This window comes from Eleutherodactylus coqui, chromosome 1 (assembly GCF_035609145.1).
Source record: "Eleutherodactylus coqui strain aEleCoq1 chromosome 1, aEleCoq1.hap1, whole genome shotgun sequence".
NCBI classification, from domain to species: domain Eukaryota; kingdom Metazoa; phylum Chordata; class Amphibia; order Anura; family Eleutherodactylidae; genus Eleutherodactylus; species Eleutherodactylus coqui.
In genome coordinates, this window is record NC_089837.1 from 103,877,595 (window position 1) to 103,899,263 (window position 21,669).

Consider the following 21,669-nt stretch of genomic DNA (forward strand, 5'->3'; position numbering starts at 1 on the left):
TCTCCTCAGGATGCCTTTCCTCCCCGTTCGCTATATCTAATGGTACTAGGCAGGGATGCCCCTTGTCGCCCCTAATATTCGCCCTGATCATGGAACCATTAGCGGAAACGGTCAGAGTTAACCAGAACATTTAAGGAATAAAATAGCCTCGCAGGAACACAAAATTGGATTATACGCTGACTACGTTATCCTTGCCATCACAAATCCCTTACCCTCCCTGAGACAGGCCCAAACTGCTCTAGTCAAATTTGGCGAGGTTTCATACTACAAGATCAACGACACCAAATCTCAAATGCTAAACCTAGGTTTAGATGCCAAGACTACTCAGTCTATCTCAGAATCCTTCCCCTTCTCCTGGTGTAAAGGCTCCCTGCCATACTTAGGTATTAATATAACATATCCCAGCTCCCTAGCCTTTTCCCAAAACTACACACCACTTCTACATCGCATCCCGAGCATTCTGAGTAAATTTCGCAAACCCTTCATTTCCTGGGCCGGCAGAATAGCAGCGGCTACAATGATGATTCTCCCACGTATATTATATGTCTTTAGAACGGTTACTATCCCGACCCCCGCTCACTTTTTATCAAAATTCCAAGCTCTTATCCACCAATTTATCTGGGGAGGAGCACATGCCAGAATTAAATTTTCAACCCTGGCTAGACCATATGAGCTAGGAGGTATGCAAGCCCCCGACATTAAGAGATACTTCGCCGCAGCTACTCTGGACCAAATTAAACATTGGTGGATCCCTGCATCCCCCAAGAAATGGGTGAACATAGAGGCAGCAACCCTGGGAGCCCCCTTGATCTCCCTCCTAGGAGCTACTCCCTCCCCCCCCCCCCCCCCCCCCACCGCCCCACTCTCTACCAAGCATTCAAGTGTCAGTCCAGATATGGAACCAATTAGTCTCCTCAACTTCAGAAAAGGTGCCGGTCACACTCCTCCCACTAAGATGCCTATCTTCCATCCTCCCAGAGTTTGAATATGGGACCTGGGAGAAATTTGGAGTTAAAAAAATTGGAGACCTCTATAAGGAGGGGACCATTATGGACTTCCCCACAGTAGGTAAAATACATAAACTCCCTAACAAACTAGGCTTCTCGCACCTAAGATTAAGGTATGCTCTACAATCCATAGACGTCAACAAGCCCATATTCCCCAAAACGGCCTTCACCTTCTTTTCATTATCAGCAGAGGCCCCCGGAGGTATATCTACTTTTTACGAGTCTTCATTCTCCCAGATTGCCCAAACTAAATCAACCCACATGACATTATGGGAGCTTGACCTCAAACAAACTTTCAGTTTGGAGGAGTGGCGCCGGGCGCTTTCATGGACCAAAAAGATCTCACAAGGCATCTCTCACTGGGAATCTTCCCAGAAGATATTCCTCCGCTGGTATCTTACCTCGGCAAGAATAGCCAAAATGAACCCTTCAACCCCGGAAACTTGCTGGAGAGAGTGCGGTGCAAAAGGCACATACTTCCACATGTGGTGGCTATGCCCCATCATACGGTCCTTTTGGAACCTAGTATTTATAATCTGATTCACTCTGTCACAAATCAGCACGTACCTCCAGACCCTAACTTGGCTCTTTGCTTCTTGAAAATAGACAAAATATCCCCTTTCTACTCAGCAATCACCTCACACATTATCCTAGCGGCACGTCTAGCAATAGCTAGACACTGGAAATCAAAGGAAGCCCCCTCCATATCAGAGGTCAGAAACTCGGTGGAACTCACCTTCCACCTAGAGGAAGCGTACTCACGCAGATTTGTTTTTCATCACCCCCGCACATCCTTTTGGGCAACTTGGCTGGACTACACAACCAAGAACCCCCTATAGGGAGGACGGGAACCAAAGAAATAAATGAAGAAGGGGCCGGGATGGATAGACAAAAAGGAGACGTCCATAACTCAATGATTTCCCTCTCCCCTATATACCCCAAGTAATCTTACATCGCTATCCCCCCCACCTTCCTTCCCCTCCTTTCTTCCAGCTACGTCATTTAAATTTTGAATTCACTCTAGAGCGAAATGACCAGTTAGCAAAACCCTAAATCAACCACCTTCCTATACACGGAAATGTACCTCCGATGTTTATTTTTTTTTCCTGTATATGTTCCTATACTTACATATGTTTTCGTTTGTTTATGTACATGTTCTAATTTCAACACCGCTACGACTATCGCCCACCATCAAAACTGTAAAATGTTGTTTATTTTGAAAAAATTCTAATAAAAATGTAATCATTAAAAAAATCTGCACCAGCAGTTAATTTGTGCTGCAGATTTCTCTTCTTGAAATCCCACCTACAGTGCTTGCATTGTAAAAGTCTGCATATTATCCACAGCACTTTTGCTCCGCTTAGTTCTACCCATAAAGCATTTCTACAAAGTCATTGTTAGCTGCACTTAAAAAGAAACACAAAAGTTCAGTATGTAAATGCTAAAGTTACTTATGAGCGACACTTCTTACTTTTTATTACAGCTTCGACGCATGCAGGAAATGATTGCAAGAATGCAGGCTCAAATGCAGATTCAGAGGCAGGGAGGAGAAGAACATGTGTAACGGTAAAGGGCCATCTGTATTGCTGTTCTGTTCTTCAATTCGCCTTATCAGTATCTGATGTAATTATTATTTTTCCTTTGCAGGTATACAGTCACAGTACGCACCAAGAGCAGCGCCCTCGGCTGAGACGTGTGCCCGTTGTACAGTACTCATACTGACAAGTATTACACACACTTCGGATCTCCGTTTTTATACTTTTTCAAGGATTGTGTCAAAGTATAGTTTTGTGACGATAGAATAGAAAACAAATTATAATCTCTCTATATAGGAGTCTTGTTACCAGAAGTAAGCTAAACATTAGGATACTGTTATTTTATATAATCACTTACTGTTAGATGTATTAGTACATTGGACTGATCCTTTGCTGCATTACGTGACGGCAGTGTATGGATATGTATACTGTTCACCTTACTTTCTCTCTGCTGTTTCACCTCCAATGTTATCCATCAATTATGTCGCTAACATGAAGAACCAGACACCCTGGCTTTGTGAATGATTTAGATTAACATTTTATGAAATCCACTGCTCAAATAACTGGGCAATTGTAGCTGCACTCCAGTTTTTTCTTTTTCTTTACAGATTTAAGTAACATATCACTTTAAATAAAAGGAAAATACCACTATAAATATCTTCTTATATATAACCTAGAAATGTGAATCCATTATGAAGACTCGGATTTTGTACTAGTGGCCTGAACCTGTGGCTACCCAGTTGTTGGGAAACGTTTTGAAGGGCTCTGTGCTGTTGGGGCACGCTGGGAGCTTTGGTGTTTGCAAGCGATTGCTTTATACCTTCGGGTCTTTAAATATTGTCTGTATTTCACATTAATAAGATGTTAATCATGTGCGACTTGTTAATAAAAGGGTTTTTTTGTGACTCAAAAGAAAGAACATATTAAGGTTGTGGAATGTTGTAAAATAAAAAAAAATAAGCCACACTCTCTCCATTAAATGGCCCCTCGTCCAAACCCAGAAGATAGCAGTCATGTGCCCATTCAATGTAAATGTGACCTTTCAGGCAATCTCACCCTTCAGTGATGAGTAAGGCTTATTTCCTTATTTTATTGCTACATTTGATAGAATTTCATTTTCTGAATTAAAGGGGTTGTCCAGTTGTAAACTCTTGATAGCCTATGCTCAGGATAGGTCATCGATTAGCACTTGTAACCCCCACTGATCTGTTCACCAAGTCAACGTGCCTGTGCACGCGGTTGATTTCTGCAGGACATAGACAGCTCCATTCCTATTGCAGTGGCCAGGAGTGGTATTACAGGGAAAGCTCTAATTCATTTCAGTAGAAACTTAACCTGCAGTACCAATCCTGGCCACTTCAATGAGAACAGAGTTGTCTAATTCCTGAAGAAATCAGCTCAGTACATTAGCCTGGTGAACAGCTAATCATCTGGCTCCGGGTCGACTGATGCCTGCTAATCTACTATTGATGGCCTATTCTGAGCATAAATCATCAATAGTTTACAACTAGATAATCCATCTATACGCAGCAGGTACCAGTCAACAAAATCTTTGTTTCATTAACAGCTGTTTCTCCAGACTCCACCATAAATATGGTGGGCATGCATGTTTGGTTCTTTTCAGTGGCAAGAGGGAAGCAATTTATCTCCCAAGGGAGCAAAGAATCAGATTTGTAGAAATCCAATATGCCTTAACTTCTTCCCCTCAATATCTGCCATTGAGAGTCCTCCATGCACATAAGACTATAAGCCAACTTTTACCTAATGTACTGTATATAGCCAAGTTTAGAAAACTATGTAATAGATAGAATCCGCTCTGTTAAAACTTTGGAAACTTTCAGTGCAACTAGCTGGCCTCGTCCCATATGCGGTCCTTTTATGCACAGTTAAGAATCAAATTGGTTTGAAAGGTCGCCAGTGTCTATGCAAAGCACAAACTCAACAGGTAATATGAAAACGGCAAGATCTTGTTTTGCTTGAAATGCGTTATTGCAAGACATGAATGCACCGAAAACTTCAACAGTATCAAGTGCATCCATTATGTATTGGAAAAGTAACCAGTCGGCTGAGAACATAGAATAACTCTGCTGTTACTTCTCTAAATTTTGCTGCTGTTTGCTGATTAGTTTAGTTGTATACCACTTAATGTTTGATAACACAAAGTTAGAGGGAGATTCTGTTTTGTGCCTTAGGCTATTCTTGCAATGGTTTGATATATTTTTTTGCAATAGTTTTTTTAAAACTTTTTTGCACATATTTTAACAAAATGTTTTTTTTTAATATAATAAAGCTACCCTGAGGGCAGATGAAGAAGTGTGCTTTGCAGTTTGACCACTGCCATGTAGATCCCCCAATTGCTGAATTTACAGTACAATGTTGGGCTCTGTAAACACTGCATTATTCTGTTTTTAACGGAGACCAAAACCGATCCCTAATGGGGTCTATCAGGTTTCTGTTAGACTACGCTTGTCTTCCTGTCAAGCACTGAATGAAACAGAAATGGTGATTAATGTGAACAGAGTCCAAGTAGACAGTTATGAAATTCTTAGAAATCAGACCACGCTGTGTTTTCTTTTCATTAAACTGTTGCATAATCTAGCGGTATACTTCCCCAAAAAGTTGAAGGAAATGTGTAATCAGAAAAAGTCCCACTGTTAAAATCCAAATTTTACGTTAAACATATTTAATGGATTTTTGATGATCACCATTAGAGTTGAGCGAACGTACTCTGCCGAGCTTGATGCTCGTTCGAGTATTAGCGTACTCGATGATGCCCGTTACTCGCACGAGCATCACATCATGTTCGACCCCCGACCCAGTTTTTGGCTCCTTCCCGCTGTGACTTGCCTGTTTTGGCCTCTCCCCGCCGCGATGCAGCGCACACGTCAATGGCAAATTTTTGGGCAGGCAGGGGGAGAGGGAGAGGGAACACGAACCCAGAAAAAAAAAAAAAAAAAGTCAGGACCCGCCGTCCCACATACAAAAATGCTTGAGTCTCCCATTGTAGTCAGTGGGGTTCGTTACTCAAGTAGAGCTCTTGAATTTTACAAAAGGCTGACTCAAATAATGCGGACTCAAGCATTTGGGTGCTCGTTCATCTCTAATCACCATCTATAGTTTAAAAAAGATATCCTTCATTTTTCTCACTGGCTATTAAGCCTCATAATAGCTTGACATTTTCTGCTCTGTGGAGATTACTTCTCAATAGTCCACTCATTATGATCATAGGCAGGTTAAAAGTAACACCTATATACAGATAACCTAGACGTTAATACACCTCCTCAGACTGTAGGTTCCTGTGGACCACGAGGCTGCTGTAAAGCCTATCTCTAAATGCTCCTAACAGGACCTCGGGCAAGATGAGAGGCTCCAAAATTATGAACAGAAAATAGAATAACAAAATTTACCATCAAAAAGATTAACACAATTTAGAAAAAAAGGTCATTTTGGTATTGATTAGTAAAATATATAGATCATACATTTTCTTTTAATCTATTTTTTGCAACAAAAAAAAAATCACAGACCGCGGCCATATACTAACTGATATTCTGATATGTTTTTGATATTTTCCTTTCTGTGATTTTAACTAGTTTTTTTTTTTTTAAATTTTTAAACCAATCATTTGAAGTTTTGCATGTTTTCTTTTTTCTATGAATGGTTATAACAAAAGACAATGTAAATAAAAATGCATGTTTTTGGTACTCCTTTATTACGGCTGCCCCAGATCACCCATGTATAACACGCCCTTATGCTTTAGTTCAGTCTTTTTTAACTTGCCCCATTCATTTGTACAAGGTCTCACAGAAGACTCAAGCGACAAGATCTCTGTCGTAGGACATATAATGTATCATGTGATTGAAGAACTGTTTTAAGAGCACAGAATCCTCTCTCGGTTTTTCATCCAGAAAGTCTATAATTTTGGGGAGATATTTCCATCGTATCCGGATACATTTTGTAGCTTCCTTTTTTGTTACTTGCAGCACTTCTTTCTATGGTTTTTCGATGTTGTTTTTCCAAATGTTACTGTTCTTCAAAATAGCATAGCAGGTATACCATTTAAGGGCTAACAAAGAAGTGTTACTGCAAGCTTTTGAAACTACTTGGGTTTCTTCATTGGGCTTAAAACAGAATCAATCTGAAGGTGTGTGTGTGTGTGTGTGTGTGTGTGTGTGTGTGTGTGTGTGTGTGTGTGTGTGTGTGTGTGTGTGTGTGTGTGTGTGTGTGTGTGTGTGTGTGTGTGTGTGTGTGTGTGTGTGTGTGTGTGTGTGTATGTGTGTGTGTGTGTATGTGTGTATATATATATATATATATATATGTGTGTATATGTATGTATATATATATATATCACACACACACACAAAGGACAGAGACCTTTTGTGGTTAATTTGCATTTAAATTAAAAGTGGCTTCACAACGATGGCGGGAATTCTGCTTTCCTGCTCTGTTTGCGGAGCAGGAAAAGGGAATCTCTGCTGCCGAACGGTTCCATCTCTGGCGGATCCCATTGACTATAATGGAGTCCACCCGCTTCCCGCCCAGTTTAAACAGCTTTTGGATGGAAGAAAAAAAAACCTCTGCATGCAGCTCTTTTTCTTCCCGTATATTGGCCGGATCTGCGATGGAATCTTCGGCCGGAGGTACTGACACAGTTGTGTAACCGGCCGTAACAGAACAGAATAAGGGGACGAGTAAATCCTTGGGGGTACTGTTACATGGGCTGACAGGTGCCTGAATAATTGCTCATATGGGCGATTACGGATGGCTGTCATCCCATGTAAATTCAGGACCAGACAGCAATTGTATGACAATCGCTCACTTGTCAGAGTTGCTTGGTTTTAGCTCACCTAAAAACTAAGCGACTATAGGCCCATGTAAATAGACAGTGGCCCATCTATGAACGACTACCTGTTTACTATAGAGGTTTACAGCTAGAAGAGCTCTTCAGCGTGTTCCGCCTACATTCAGTGAGCGATTTATAGCTACTGTGTAAAAGCACAGGAGCAATTGGAAAGGCTGTCAAGCTGTCAGGCGCTTGTCCTGTGTAAAGGTACACTTAATTAGTCCACAGATAAGGATGTCCGAGTTTTATGGTCTTAAATTGATGATCGTTCAGAGACTTGGTGCTCTAAATAAATGGTAAGGGACCAAATTATCATTCATCGTTCAATTGTTTGCTGCGTTTACACTGAAAGACGTTCATTTTGGCTTTTGTAAATGTTTTTTGAACGATAATCGTTCTGTATGAAAGACAGACTGTGTTCTTAATTTTTAGTGTGTGTACTAAATCTATTATTTCTTCAGATTTATTCTGTTATAAAGCCCCATTTGCACACAACGAATATTGCTCAAAATTCGTTCAAAAGAGAGAAAGTGAGCCACAATCGTTACGTGTAAACGTGAAGCCATTGTGCACTATTTGTTCACTTTGCGTTTATCGTTTAGTTTCAGCCGACATAAAAATTGTTGTTAGTTCATTCGTTTGTATTTAGGTTTAAACGGCATTCATTCAGTCTTTCAAATGACCTAATGACATATACAGTGTTTACATAGCAAAGGAGGGAAATGGCGAGGATTTCACATGATTATTTTTACGTGTAAACGCTCAACATTTGAAAGTAAAAAAAAATCTGAGTCAATCATTCATTCATTTGTTCAAACGACAATCGTTGCATGTAAATGGACCTTAAGCCTGATGAAGAGACCCTAGTAGTTTTGAAAGTTTGCTGTAACCTCATTTTGTTTTGTTCTTCTTATAGACACCCTTTAATGGCTATTTTGTGTGTCTCGCTAAAACAATACGTTTTTGTTCTATGAGGGTGGCTTAACACAGGACAATTGGCAGACGCATTAGTGCTCGACAGTCGTCACAACGAATATCACTCCTGCGCTTTCACACAGGAGTGCTAGTCATTCTGTTACTGAAGGCAGAGAGCCCTGGAGATCTCTTTTGGCTGCCCATCTCCATTCACAGTGAACAATCAGTTGTTCAAAGATGGACTGCTGGCTTTCTTTGAGCGAGAAGTCGCTCACTAGTTTTATTAGTTATGCTCCTTTTACACGGGCCAACAGTAGTCTAAACAACTGCTTGAGCGCTGATCTCACTGCTACGGCCATTTGCGATCATGCAGAGCGTTTAGATAGAAAGACTTATCGCTGGATGATGGGCTTCTCGTTTAGTGCTTAACCCTCCATGTGGAGCGGGAAGCGTAATTCAATCTCGCAGCATGTCAATTTTATTGCTGTTTCCGCTGCTGAATTAACCTCTTATCAATGAGGAACTGAATTCCATACAGGAATACGCTATAAAACCTGCTTCAAAACCTACAACAAATGGTACGAGTTTGGAAGTAGGTTTTCCGCAGCTGATCTGCAGCGGAATGACCACTGTGGACATTCCGCTGCAAATCAGCCGCAGCCTTAAACTGTCCCAACAGCTGTACCAGCAACTAGCACTCCTGCGCTTTACACATGAGCAAAAGTTGTTCAAGTGAAGAGACCCGGTGCGGACTGGGGATCAGTCCAGCCCGCCTGCCTCCATTCGCAGTTAACGGGAGTTGCTCGTAGATAGAGCAACTCCTGTTTACACTGAGCAAGAAGCCACTCAGCAGTCGTTCCTTTTCAGTGAGCTGAAATGGAACAACTGAGCAACTTCTCAATGCCCTCTCGAGGGCTGTGTGTACATGGGCTGGCAGTCGCCCGAAATCACTTTTTCAGGTGACTTATCGTCCCATGTAAAGGTAATTTAAGGACAAAGACATGAGATGCTATCAGTGGTTTACCCCCCAATGAAAAATTATTTTCTATGGCCAGCTTCACACTTTAATAGGTGACAATGACAACAACTTGAACCTGCTACAAAGACCTGTTCACATCACTTGATTTTGGTCTGAAAAGGCTCTTTGTTAACAATTGAAATATTTGTGCTGCTTCTGCCAAAATCCACAAGAAGTACGGTGTGCTGCACCCTCTGCTGCCATAGTTGTAATAGTGTTGGTCACTTGTGCAACAGATACATGATATGTATTTCAGATGTTTCAACTACACAGCTGATATTTTATACATTGCCTCTTCATGTAAACAGAAAGGTATACATATCATACAGCCTTTCCTACGGACGGCTGTCCACGGGTGTGGCGTTTTCCCGCAGAGGGTTTCCACCGCGGGAGAACACTAAAGTCATGGCGATTCTCCACGATGAACCTATCATTAATAATATTTAATCACTGTTGGGAACCACTAATAGATAAGACTTAACTTTTAATAAAGAACTAGTTAAAATAATGCGCAGCTTAAATATGGTTCAAATTTTCTATGCACTTTTAGAACCGGGGTAGTGCTGTATTTGCACAATCAGTCATATGTTTATAGTTCTTGGGCTAGCATGACATGCATTCAGAATAGTCCAAGATATGACAGATAGTAAGTATATCGCAGCTTATTCACTGTGATCACCAATATGTGAGTTTCTATTGGAAATATCTCAATTCTCCTCAGACATGATCATTGATGCATAAGATCATATCTGTTGAGATCCAATACTAATGCTCACTTATGTCACTTATAGTTCTCTAGACCTGGAGCCAATAACTGTGCATGAATCGTATAGAGCTCTATACAAGCACATACTTGATGTAATCAAGTTATTATTGCCCTATCGCTCACAGTTTCATCATGACATAATCATTAGAGGGTGGGAGTGCATGTATTAAAAAGCACTCCATTCACAGTGAGCTGTTGTGCTAATGGTGCATTACCCCATCTGGTTGTAAAGGATAATATCACCAAGCATAATAGCTATATTGTGATTAATGCCTTCCAGATTAATAAGAGAGCTAAGTTTCTGCCTATGATTTCTAGGCAGAAAAAAACTCTCTTAGAAAAAACAGGAGGAATGGGATATTTTTTTTTATTTTTATATTATCCCACATTCCTCACTCACTATAGAAGATGCTATCTAGAGTTTTAAAGTCATCTCCTATTCTATTGCCTGCCACCAACGCGTTTCTGCAATAAGATGTATGCTATTGCTTCATCAGGGTGGTTATTAGAGGAGGACAAGCACATGCAGCCTCTCGGCTGTAAAGATCTGAGCATTGAGCATTGCTCAGATCTTTACAGCCGAGAGGCTGCATGTGCTTGTCCTCCTCTAATAACCACCCTGATGAAGCAATAGCATACATCTTATTGCAGAAACGCGTTGGTGGCAGGCAATAGAATAGGAGATGACTTTAAAACTCTAGATAGCATCTTCTATAGTGAGTGAGGAATGTGGGATAATATAAAAATAAAAAAAAATATCCCATTCCTCCTGTTTTTTCTAAGAGAGTTTTTTTCTGCCTAGAAATCATAGGCAGAAACTTAGCTCTCTTATTAATCTGGAAGGCATTAATCACAATATAGCTATTATGCTTGGTGATATTATCCTTTACAACCAGATGGGGTAATGCACCATTAGCACAACAGCTCACTGTGAATGGAGTGCTTTTTAATACATGCACTCCCACCCTCTAATGATTATGTCATGATGAAACTGTGAGCGATAGGGCAATAATAACTTGATTACATCAAGTATGTGCTTGTATAGAGCTCTATACGATTCATGCACAGTTATTGGCTCCAGGTCTAGAGAACTATAAGTGACATAAGTGAGCATTAGTATTGGATCTCAACAGATATGATCTTATGCATCAATGATCATGTCTGAGGAGAATTGAGATATTTCCAATAGAAACTCACATATTGGTGATCACAGTGAATAAGCTGCGATATACTTACTATCTGTCATATCTTGGACTATTCTGAATGCATGTCATGCTAGCCCAAGAACTATAAACATATGACTGATTGTGCAAATACAGCACTACCCCGGTTCTAAAAGTGCATAGAAAATTTGAACCATATTTAAGCTGCGCATTATTTTAACTAGTTCTTTATTAAAAGTTAAGTCTTATCTATTAGTGGTTCCCAACAGTGATTAAGTTTTGTTCCAGTGGGAACTTTTCTGCCTCGGTGATAAAATATCATTAATAATAGGTTTATCATGGAAAAGCGCTTGATGCTGCGATTAATTTTTATTTTATTTTTTTTATACACCAGTGGAAAATTGTAGTAGATTTCTGCTCGTGTACAGCGGGCTGCACTTTTCGTAGTTATCTTATGGAAAGTGTTCATTGCGTTACCCGCATGCAGATTATCGCCACAGATAACTCAATGATATATCACCTGTGGATAGGAGGCCTGCAGTGTAAAAGATCATATTCTGTGGTGCATTTTTTTTTTTGTAGCCACAGGTGATGCAATTGTATCATCAGCTAATCTTTAATATACTTGTTACCCAATAATTTCTTTCCTGACGTCGAAAAAACTGCATCTGCATACAATCTGTAAATGGAAGAGCAGAAAGTTTTTTGTTAGGGAACTCTCACACGGTATGAAATAGGCTGCACAACGCACCGCAAGCCGCGGTTAAGGTTACCTGTTGATTATGATGCAGAATTTAAAATTGCTTAAAACCTGTCTGCAATTCTGCATCAAAATCCGCAGTTAGATTTTGGTGTGGAATTCCACAGCTGCACATGTGGCTGCATCCTGCGGTGTAATTCTGTCCCGTGTAAAAGGCACCTTACTGACTGACCTCACAACTGAAGTGCCCTTTCTATTCACAGAATACAGGTGCCATTCGTGCAGCCTGCATTTGGTTTATGGTAACTGCGTTTTAACCTTTCATAGTCTACCATGGGAAAATATGGCCCTGTAATATAGACTTATTATGGAATTTAAAATGCAGCTATCTAATGTCATGATAAAAGTGAATCCACTTAACTAAAATGTATCACGATATTTAGCCAGGATGGGGAAAGCCGGGATCGTGTAAAGTCTACATTAGAACATGAAAGTTATTATTTATCCCTATTACTATGGAACAATCACAATGAAAACCAGTTATAGATTCCATTCACACAGCGCAGATTGTAATCATGTTTGTGTGTTTTGGGTTTTGTTTTTTTTAAACAAAACCAGCGCTAGATTCAACTATGGGATCTATGAAAACTGTAGTAAAATCCAGGAGTGGAGAGGGAAAGTATAAAAGAAGGAACAGTTTCCGTAGGATATAACATTGGGGGGTTCTGCAGTAGACAAACGCATATCAATCACAAAAGGGCCCCATTGAGTTTACTTTTACATATTACTATGTCTGGCAGTGCAACTCAGCCCTTTCCATAGATGGACTAAGGCCTCTTTCACACTGGTGACAGTGTTATCGCAATTTTGTGGCGCTCTTTTGCAGGGATTTTCAGGGGAAGGGGGGGACTTGAAATATAAGTCCTACCCTGAAAATAAGCCCTGGCTGCATAAAAAAACCCAATACATTACCTAACAGGCAGTGTCCCCTCCGCCACACTTCTTCTCCGGCAATTCTGTGGCACTTGTTTGTAGTCTTCAGTCAGTGCTTCCTAGTCAGGGGGTACAAAAATCCCACCTGCAGGAAGCGCTGGCTCTGATTGGCTGAACTGCCGCACCCAAGAACCAATCACTGCAGCGCTCGATGAATCAATCACAGCCATCACATTGAATAGCTTTGATTGGCTGAGCCACAGCACTCAAAAGCCAATCAGAGCCAACGCTTCCTGGAGGCAGGGATTTTTTAAACCCCTGACTGGGAAGCGCTGGAGAAGAAGTGCGACGGAGCAGACAGCACCTGTTAGGTAATTCATTGTGTGTGTCTGTTTGATTTTTTTTATTGCAGCTAGGGTTTATTTTAGGGACAAACAGTAGGACTTTCTACTGTAAAAGTTGCATCGCACGAAAACTGCGATATTTTGTGTAATGCGATGTAACACAAAGAAACATGGGCTACAAAACATCGCAAATCACCGCAGTATAGAGCATGCCAGTATTTTTTTTTCTCGCAATGTAGCAGCCTACAAAACATTGCTAATGTGAAGGAATCCATTGGAATGCATGGGATTCACATAAACGTGATTTGTAGCACTGTCGCATCACAAGAAAAACCTGCAATTTTGACGCCCATTTGAAAGTCGCCTAAAGCACGTGGTAGAAATTAGAAAACTGCTTTCCAGAAAACGATACCACACGTGAGCTCAGCCTTGGACTGTTTGTTTTAGTTTCACAAAATGTTTCAGGAGAAAAAGAAGGAAAACAACCGTGATCTTCCTCAAAATAATTTTTCGTTAATCTATAAATTTCTCCAAGTTTTGATATCTGTTTAGCTGAATGGTTGTATGGACCACCGCCTTATATCACCAGGGATTTGCCATTCCTGACTTTCTTTCTGTTAGACTATCTTTAGTAATGTAAACTGACTCTTCCACTCCATTGTATTTCTTTTCACATGTCAGAATATGGCATTTTGTACAACGATACTTTTCATGAAATAAATGTTTTTAAAGAAATTTATTTGGCATCACGTTTTGTTTTAGAATTTGTGTCCATGGTAATGCAGTGTTGATACTTTTAATACTTTGGGCTTAAAGGAAGTCTGTCCGCTCAAACACACTGTCCAAACTGCAGGCATGATGATATAGAGCAGGAGGAGCTGAGCAGATTATATATAGTCTTATGGGAGAAGTTTCAGTAGAACTTGTTCATTCATTTTAAATCCCTGCTCGTTCTGAGCTCAACAGTCTAATGGGCGGAGCTATCAGTGATTGACATATCTGCACCCCAAACAGAGTCCTAATCGGCAGCATTGGTACCAATTTTGACTTGAAATCTGCTACGTACCCAGGGTTTAAATGCAGCCTTTCTCCCAGCAACCGGTCGCCTGTGGTGAGTGCAGCGCCGGTGGTCAGGTGATCTGCCCCATTGGTGCTATTTTTGATGCGTATCCGCAGATTTCACCCTTGAAGTCTGCTCCTAATTCGCATCAAAGATTGTGTCAAAATCCACAACGGCACAGATTCTAATACATTTTTTTGTGTGTTTTTGATGTAGCATTTTCCACTACATATGAATCTGTACCCGAAAAAAAAATATTTGTTGCCCATAGCAACCAATTACAGCACAGCTTTCATTTATTACACTGCTGAGGTAAATGAGAGCTGCGCTGTGCTTTTCTTTTAGACAAGCCTTGATAAGGGCTTATTCACATGTCCATATATCGGCCGGGTTTTCACGCCCATCCGATATACGGTGTCCATTTCTGCAGGGGGAGGAGGCGGGCCGCTCCAGGAGCAGTGCACTGAGCTTTTGCCCCTCGTCACTGTTTACAATGGGAGGAATGGGGGCGGAGCTAAGCTCCATCCCGCCACCTGCCATTGCAAATAGTGGCGAAGAGGGGGCGGCAGCTCAGTGCACTGCTCCCGGGTTGAGGCCCGCCTCCTCCCCCTGCCGTGCTACTTTTCTGTGGCCCACCTTGTGCAAGCATGGTCATACATACATTATTCTTTAATATAAAAGTCTTATGGCAGGCAGCCCCCTCCCCACTAGATCACACATAGTCTGCCACAATTGCACCCAAGAGGGCCTGACAGGCATTATATATTGAGTGGGGGAGCACGCCAATTGAGAGACCTCTGGGTTGGCCATTCAAAGGGCTTTTTAGTATTCTAATATTGAAGACCTCTCCTTTAAGGGGTACAGCCATTTAAAAAAAAAAACACTTGAGCCAAAAGTAACTAACTCCTCGCTGCCACCAATTCCTTCATATATCCTTATTTTCCACTTGCCTCCATTTCCCTGATTACAACTTGACCAACAGCAGCACGTTTTTTTCGCCATTTCCACCAATGTCGCGTATATTCCTGAGCCTTTATTTCCGGCCCATACCGTTGATTGCTCGGGCCGGAAATGCAGAGCTGACAGCCATGTCCTATTGTGCACAAATGGGCGTTACTGATCAGAGATTGCCTTGCTGGCCGGACGCAGAAGTGCTACGGTGACATTAATGGAGACGAAAATAATTACTAAGCATGGCTTTACCGCTAAAACGGTAAATGCCACCGAGCTGAAAAACATGTAATAGCTACTTGGGAACATGCTTAACACTTTGCTGAGTGAGAATGCAGGCATTGCAAACTTTACCTCATTGTGGCACAAGCCCTTTAAGACAGGTGATCAGAGGCGGTCCATCATTCAGGATCCACATTGATCTAATTGAACAGGCAGCGGCACTTGGGTGAGCGCCGTAGCTTTTTCTCAGGCCTGTGACCTCTTTATTCATTGGTCCCATCCAAGTGAATGGGAAAGAGCTGGCACAACGGGCGCTGTGCCTGGTGTGGACTGAAGTGGCTAAGGCGCTTTTGTGAGCACCACTGTTACTTCAGGTGGCTGCTCAGTGGGGCTCCGCCACTTGAAACCTCCACCCATCTGATATTAATGACCTTTCCTGAGGATAGATGTTAGTCTCGGAAAACCCCTTTTCTCAGCTAACTGCGTTTTTGTTGCAGTAAAAAAAAAAAAAAAAAAAAAAAAAGACGAAAAACGGAACTGAAGTAGCAGATTGAGTTTTTTTTTTTGAAAACCTATAGAAATCAATGGTGAAAATTTCAGTTTTACATCCGTTTCTCTCCTCAAAAACGAAGTAGAGAGATGGAAACCCTGAACTATGCCCAAACCAGGTGTGAAAGCGGCCTAAGACCACTCTCACCCATGCGCTGTTAAGCATGATTAGCGCGTCATTATAAATGCCACACTAACCGTGGTACGACGCACCCATTGATTTCAATGGGGTTTTGCAGAGCAGTGCTCTAACGCAGCGTTTCTAAGGCTGCATTCACACGAACGTATATCGGCTCGGTTTTCATGCCGAACTGATCTACAGTGTCTCTCTCTGCAGGGGGCAGGCTGGAAGAGCCAGGAGCAGTGCTCTGAGCTCCCGCCCCCTCTCTGCCCCCTCTCCGCCCCTTCTCCGCCCCTCTGCACTATTTGCAATAGGGAGAGCCGGGATGGGGGTGGGGCTAATTCTCAGAACTTAGCCCCGCCCCCGCCCCACCTCCTTTCATTGCAAATAGTGCAAAGGGGCAGAGAGAGGAGGCAGAGAGTGGGCGGGAGCTCAGTTCCTGCTCCTGGCTCTTCCATCCCCCCCCCCCCCTGCAGATGAGGACGACGTATATCGACTCGGCGTGAAAACCGAGCCGATATACATTCGTGTGAATGCAGCCTGAGGCTGCGATTTTCGAGCACGGTCTGCTCTATTTTCATGCATTTTTAGTGATTTTTATGACCCATTTTGATGGGGTGCATTAAAAAATGCTGTCAAACGCTGTAACATGCATTCGAAAACACTGCACGGAATCGTGGTAGAACTCAGTGATTTCAGACGCAGCGTTTTGTGGATGCATTGTGTGAGAGTAGCCTAAGGCAATTTATAATGTCCTAATTAAGTATTGGGTAAAATTAGAAAAAAAAAACGTTTGGTACGGTGTTAGCCAGTAGAGCAAAATGTGATTGCTCCCAGCAAGAGAAACCAAGTAATCTTGTAGATATGATACCTTTTAATGGCTAACAAAAATACATGATTTTACAGCGAGCTTTCAGATCTTCTATGGACGCTTCATCAGACTAAATGAAACTGATTTGGATGAGGCACATATACAAATGCAGAGACAACACTCCTCTTGATCTACATACAAATGTTCACACACAGAAATTTGACATTGATTTGCATTTAAAACACTACCAGACAAGCTTAAGGGATTATTCAGACGACCGTATATCGGCTGGGTTTTAACGCCCACTTGATATATGGCGTCTTTCTCTGCAGGGGGAGGAGGCTGGAAGAGCCGGGAGCAGTGCTCTGAGCTTCCGCCCCCTCTCTGCCTCCTCTCCGTCCCTCTGCACTATTTGCAATGAGAGGGGGCGGGGCTAAGTTCTTGAAATTAGCTCTGCCCCGTCCCGCCTCCCCTCATTGTAAATAGTGCAGAGGGGTGGAGAGGGGGCGGGAGCTCAGAGCACTGCTCCCGGATCTTCCAGCCTCCTCCCACTGCAGAGAGGGATGCCATATATCGTCCGGCGTGAATATGCGGCCGATATACGGTCATCTGAATAAGCCCTAAGGCCCATTTACACAAGCAGATAACTGCTCAAAGATCACTCAAACAACAATTTGAGCGACAGCTTTGAGTGATTATTTTGCATAAAAAATTATTGGTATTTAACCCCTTAGTGACGGAGCTTTTTTCCGTTTTCGTTTTTTCCTCCTTTTAAAAAATCGTAGCTCCTTTATTTATCCATCGACGTCGCTCTATGAGGGCTTGTTTTTTGCGGGACGAGTTGTATTTTTCAATGGTGCTATTTATTGTACCATATAATGTACTGAAAAATTTTTTAAAAAATCTGAGCGGAGAGAAATGGAAAAAAAAGCCATTCCACCATCTTTCGGTGCGTCCTGTTTCTAGGGCGCACAAACTGCAACAAAAATGACCTGATAACTTTATTCTATGCGTCAGTACGATTACTACGATACCAAAACTTAGGGTGGATTCACACGAGCGTATATCACGCCGAGCCGATATACGTCGTCCTCATCTGCAGGGGAAGGGATGGAAGAGCCAGGAGCAGGAACTGAGCTCCCGCCCCCTCTCTGCCTCCTCTTCACCCCTCTCTGCCCCTCTGCACTATTTGCAATGAAAGGAGGCGGGACGGGGGTGGGGCTAGGTTCCGAGAATTAGCCCTGCCCCCGCCTCTCCCCATTGCAAATAGTGCAGAGGAGGCGGAAAGGAGGCAGAGAGGGGGCGGGAGCTCAGTTCCTGCTCCTGGCTCTTCCATCCTCCCCCCCCCCCCCCTCCTGCAGATGAGGATGACGTATATCGGCTCAGCATGAAAACCGAGCCGATATACGTTTGTGTGAATCCAGCCTTATATATTTTTTTTTTTTGCTATACTACTTGTATTTTTTTTAAGAACCTAATAATTTGTATTTAATTTTAACTAAAACGTAGCTTTTATTAATACTGAGATAAAATAAACAAATATACACTACTACATAGACACCACATACAAAGACTAAACACACGTGACGTCTCTAGACATCACTAAAACCATGTCCTTACTGATAGCTAGATACTTTTAGTTTTACTGTAATGTATCAATATGTAGGGACGTTATGGACCCCCTGAAAAGGGGCTGCAGGGATGGAGTCAATAGTTATCCACCCCCAAACGCTCCAAAGGGGCTCAGGCCGGGTAGTGTTGTCCCACTCGTCCTAACAACATGAATGTTGGCAATTTGATGCTCATTCACCTCTCCGCTTTGTAGTATATCTGGCCAGACGTTAGTGGCGCTATCTCCCTCCATACACGTCCTGCCATAGCAGGACATAAAAACACTATAGGGCCATCACTTAAGGGTTAAGGAGCTATTCCACTACTTAAATACCAATTATGTATGCAAATGAAGCTTTCACTGAACCTTTGTTTTCCATGGGGAAACAATGCTATCAGCACTCCCACCCCGACCTGGAGAACTACTGACAAAAGTGAGTGATGGTTTTTAGGTTAGCTTGATTTTAACGATCAGCAAAAAGTCCCCGAAAAGCGAGTGCTCCGCGCCCATTTACACGCACCGATTATTGCTAAAATGATCGCCGATTAGCGAATTTTTAGCGATAATCGGCCAGTATAGATGGGCCTTTAGCAGAGAAACAAGTAATAATTAGCCAACTGAGCTAAGGAGTATGACATTTTAATGATGTCTGTTATCTCTCCTTTAACTCTACACTAGAGATGAGCGAACGTGCTCGGCCCCGCCCCTTTTTCGCCCGAATACCGCGATTTTCGAGTACTTCACTACTCGGGTGAAAAGTACTCGGGTGCGCCGGGGGGCGGGCAGAGGTGTGGCGGCGTGGGGGGAACAGGGGGGAGCCCTCTCTCTCTCCCTCTCCCCCCCACTCCCCGCTGCAACCCCCCGCGCCGCCACGGCGACCCCCGAATTTTTTCGCCCGAGTACGGAAGTACTCGAAAATCGCGGTATTCGGGCGAAAAAGGGGCGTGGCCGAGCACGTTCGCTCATCTCTACTCTACACATAAAGAAGATGGAACAATAGTTCTGCAGCGCCACCTATTGGATGGGCATCATTCTTTAAAATCAATTTCTGAATTTTATTGAAAAAAAACAATGATTGGAAAGAGGACATTTCTCTTGACCTCCTTCAGCGTGACCTTAGAGTGGGATTCTTGCGTAAGTGGAGAATATGGAACGTCTGAATGAGGTCAAGAGGAATGTCCTCCTCCCAATCATTGTTTTTTGTTTTTTTAAAAAAAAAAACTTCACCAGAATTTTTCAGCCCAATATCGCACTCAGCTCTGTGTAGGCGCCCTTATTGTGAATGGAGGCGGTTGGGCTGGAACGATCTCCAGCCCGCTCCACCTCCATTCAGTCAGTGATGCTCGTTCCTGTGTAAAAGCACTGAAGCATTTCGCTGGGATGTGCTGTCCGGTATTTGTGCCCAACAGGTCATCAAATGTTAGAGCACCATTATGTTTACATGAGTTAAAAACAGTTGGCTCCGCGTTGGACCACGTAGCTGCGGCGGATGATCGTGGAGAGTTTCCCATCGTTTTCAGTGGGTAAACCTTGCATGGTATGGCATTCGCATGCAGCTCGCACGCCGGCTACATTGAAAACAATGGTCGATGTGAGGTGTTAAGCGGGAACGCCCAAAGATGGGACATATCACGATTTTTTTCATGTGCTGTTGGAAAAAATCCCTCACGTGTAAAATGCCATTCAAAAGAATGGGGTTCATATTTGTGCAAGATTTGTGTATCTCGCACAAATATTATGCAATTTTCTCAGGCACGTAAACCCAGGCCTTAGCGTTTTTGAACAGCAGCAAAAGACCACATGTATTTTTCAAGCGCTGCATGTGGTTTTAAAGTTCACACAAATTCCGCTGCAGAATTTGCGGCTCCTCTGCTACAGTTTTCACCACCAGTCTGCACGCGGATGTAGCCCTATCAATGACTAAAATCCATATGCGGAATTTCCAACACATATCTGCAGGAATCTGTGTGACATGATGAATGATGTCACTTCCTTCTGTGAAAACAAATCAGAAATCCCGTTTGCAGATTTTGACCATGGACAGAGCTAAATCTGTATGTGGATCTGTTGTGGAATATCTGGATTTCTGCTGAGCCGGATTTGGCACAAGAAAATTCTATGGTAGAATCAGCTGTGTGAATATATTCCAATAATGTGTATGCTTAAAAAAAACAAAAAACACCACCTGCGTCTATTTATTTCGCACTGCAGTTCAAAAACTGCAAAAACACCTGCGTGAACCCAGCAGCCTCAGTGTTTGCAGAGCATTTCATAATTCCCTATTCATCTACCTGAACACAACATAGAAAAAGACTGAAAAAAAGCTGTGACATTAACTCAATAGCTGTTTTTTATATGTAATAACGTCAGAAAACACAGGATATTTGGGGGGAGGGGTGGGAGGAATCTTCCTACTTCTTAGAGTAACGTCACATTTTGCACGATATCTAGTATCACATGTTGTTACATCGCTCTTTCCATAGACAACACACGAGCAAACAAGAGTTCAAAGTCAGCTGGTCTTTGCCCTCAGCAAATATGGCTGACAATGCCCTCCTCTTTGTTTACCGTCACTAGGCGACCTTCTCCCCCTAACCAATCAGAATTTGGTGACGACTCATTACAGCGGATTCGACCAATAATAACCCTTCTTAAAAATTACAGCGATGACGTATAGAATACTTTTAGCCCCGCCCATCAGAAGATGAGCTCTGCTGTCAATCACTTTGTGAACCGCCCACTTTAGGCTTTGATGGGGGTTATAACTCCGCCCACTTGAAACTAGGACACGCCACGCCACAGGGACTGCCCTCTCAGTGGAGAAGCGGCCAATCCCGAGTTTAACCGTTAGTGTCGCTCGGAGTTTCGGTGAGGAGCGGCGGCGTCTCCCGGGAGGCCGGTAGGTGGGGCTTATGGACGGTATTTCGGGGGGGAACTGGCTCGTATATGCAGGGGAAGCCGTGACAAAGTTCGTGGTAGTTGTCTGCGGCTGTAGCTGTGTGCAGGGCGCTCATGACTGTAGACATGTGTATGCTGCATGCACCGGCTGTACATGTATGTGCTAGCCAGACGAGATCACAACACTTGGCATAGGTATACCTTTCCTTCTGCCACTTCCCACT

At 42.7% G+C, this 21,669-nt stretch overlaps 2 protein-coding genes across 2 annotated transcripts in view; both read left to right on the forward strand.

Moving 5' to 3' along the window:
• The window catches only part of SEPTIN2 (septin 2), a 65,780-nt gene extending 62,319 nt beyond the window's left edge, over nucleotides 1-3,461 (forward strand). Inside the window, exons 12-13 of the mRNA XM_066598527.1 lie at nucleotides 2,491-2,573; nucleotides 2,655-3,461. Of these exons, the coding sequence (XP_066454624.1) occupies nucleotides 2,491-2,571 (81 nt within the window). The 3' untranslated portion in view covers nucleotides 2,572-2,573; nucleotides 2,655-3,461. The remainder of the gene's footprint in view (nucleotides 1-2,490; nucleotides 2,574-2,654) is intronic.
• A 17,885-nt stretch (nucleotides 3,462-21,346) lies between these two features.
• FARP2 (FERM, ARH/RhoGEF and pleckstrin domain protein 2) overlaps nucleotides 21,347-21,669 on the forward strand; it is a 114,528-nt gene continuing 114,205 nt past the window's right edge. Inside the window, exon 1 of the mRNA XM_066599643.1 lies at nucleotides 21,347-21,446. The gene's annotated coding sequence lies outside the window, so the exon portion shown is untranslated. The remainder of the gene's footprint in view (nucleotides 21,447-21,669) is intronic.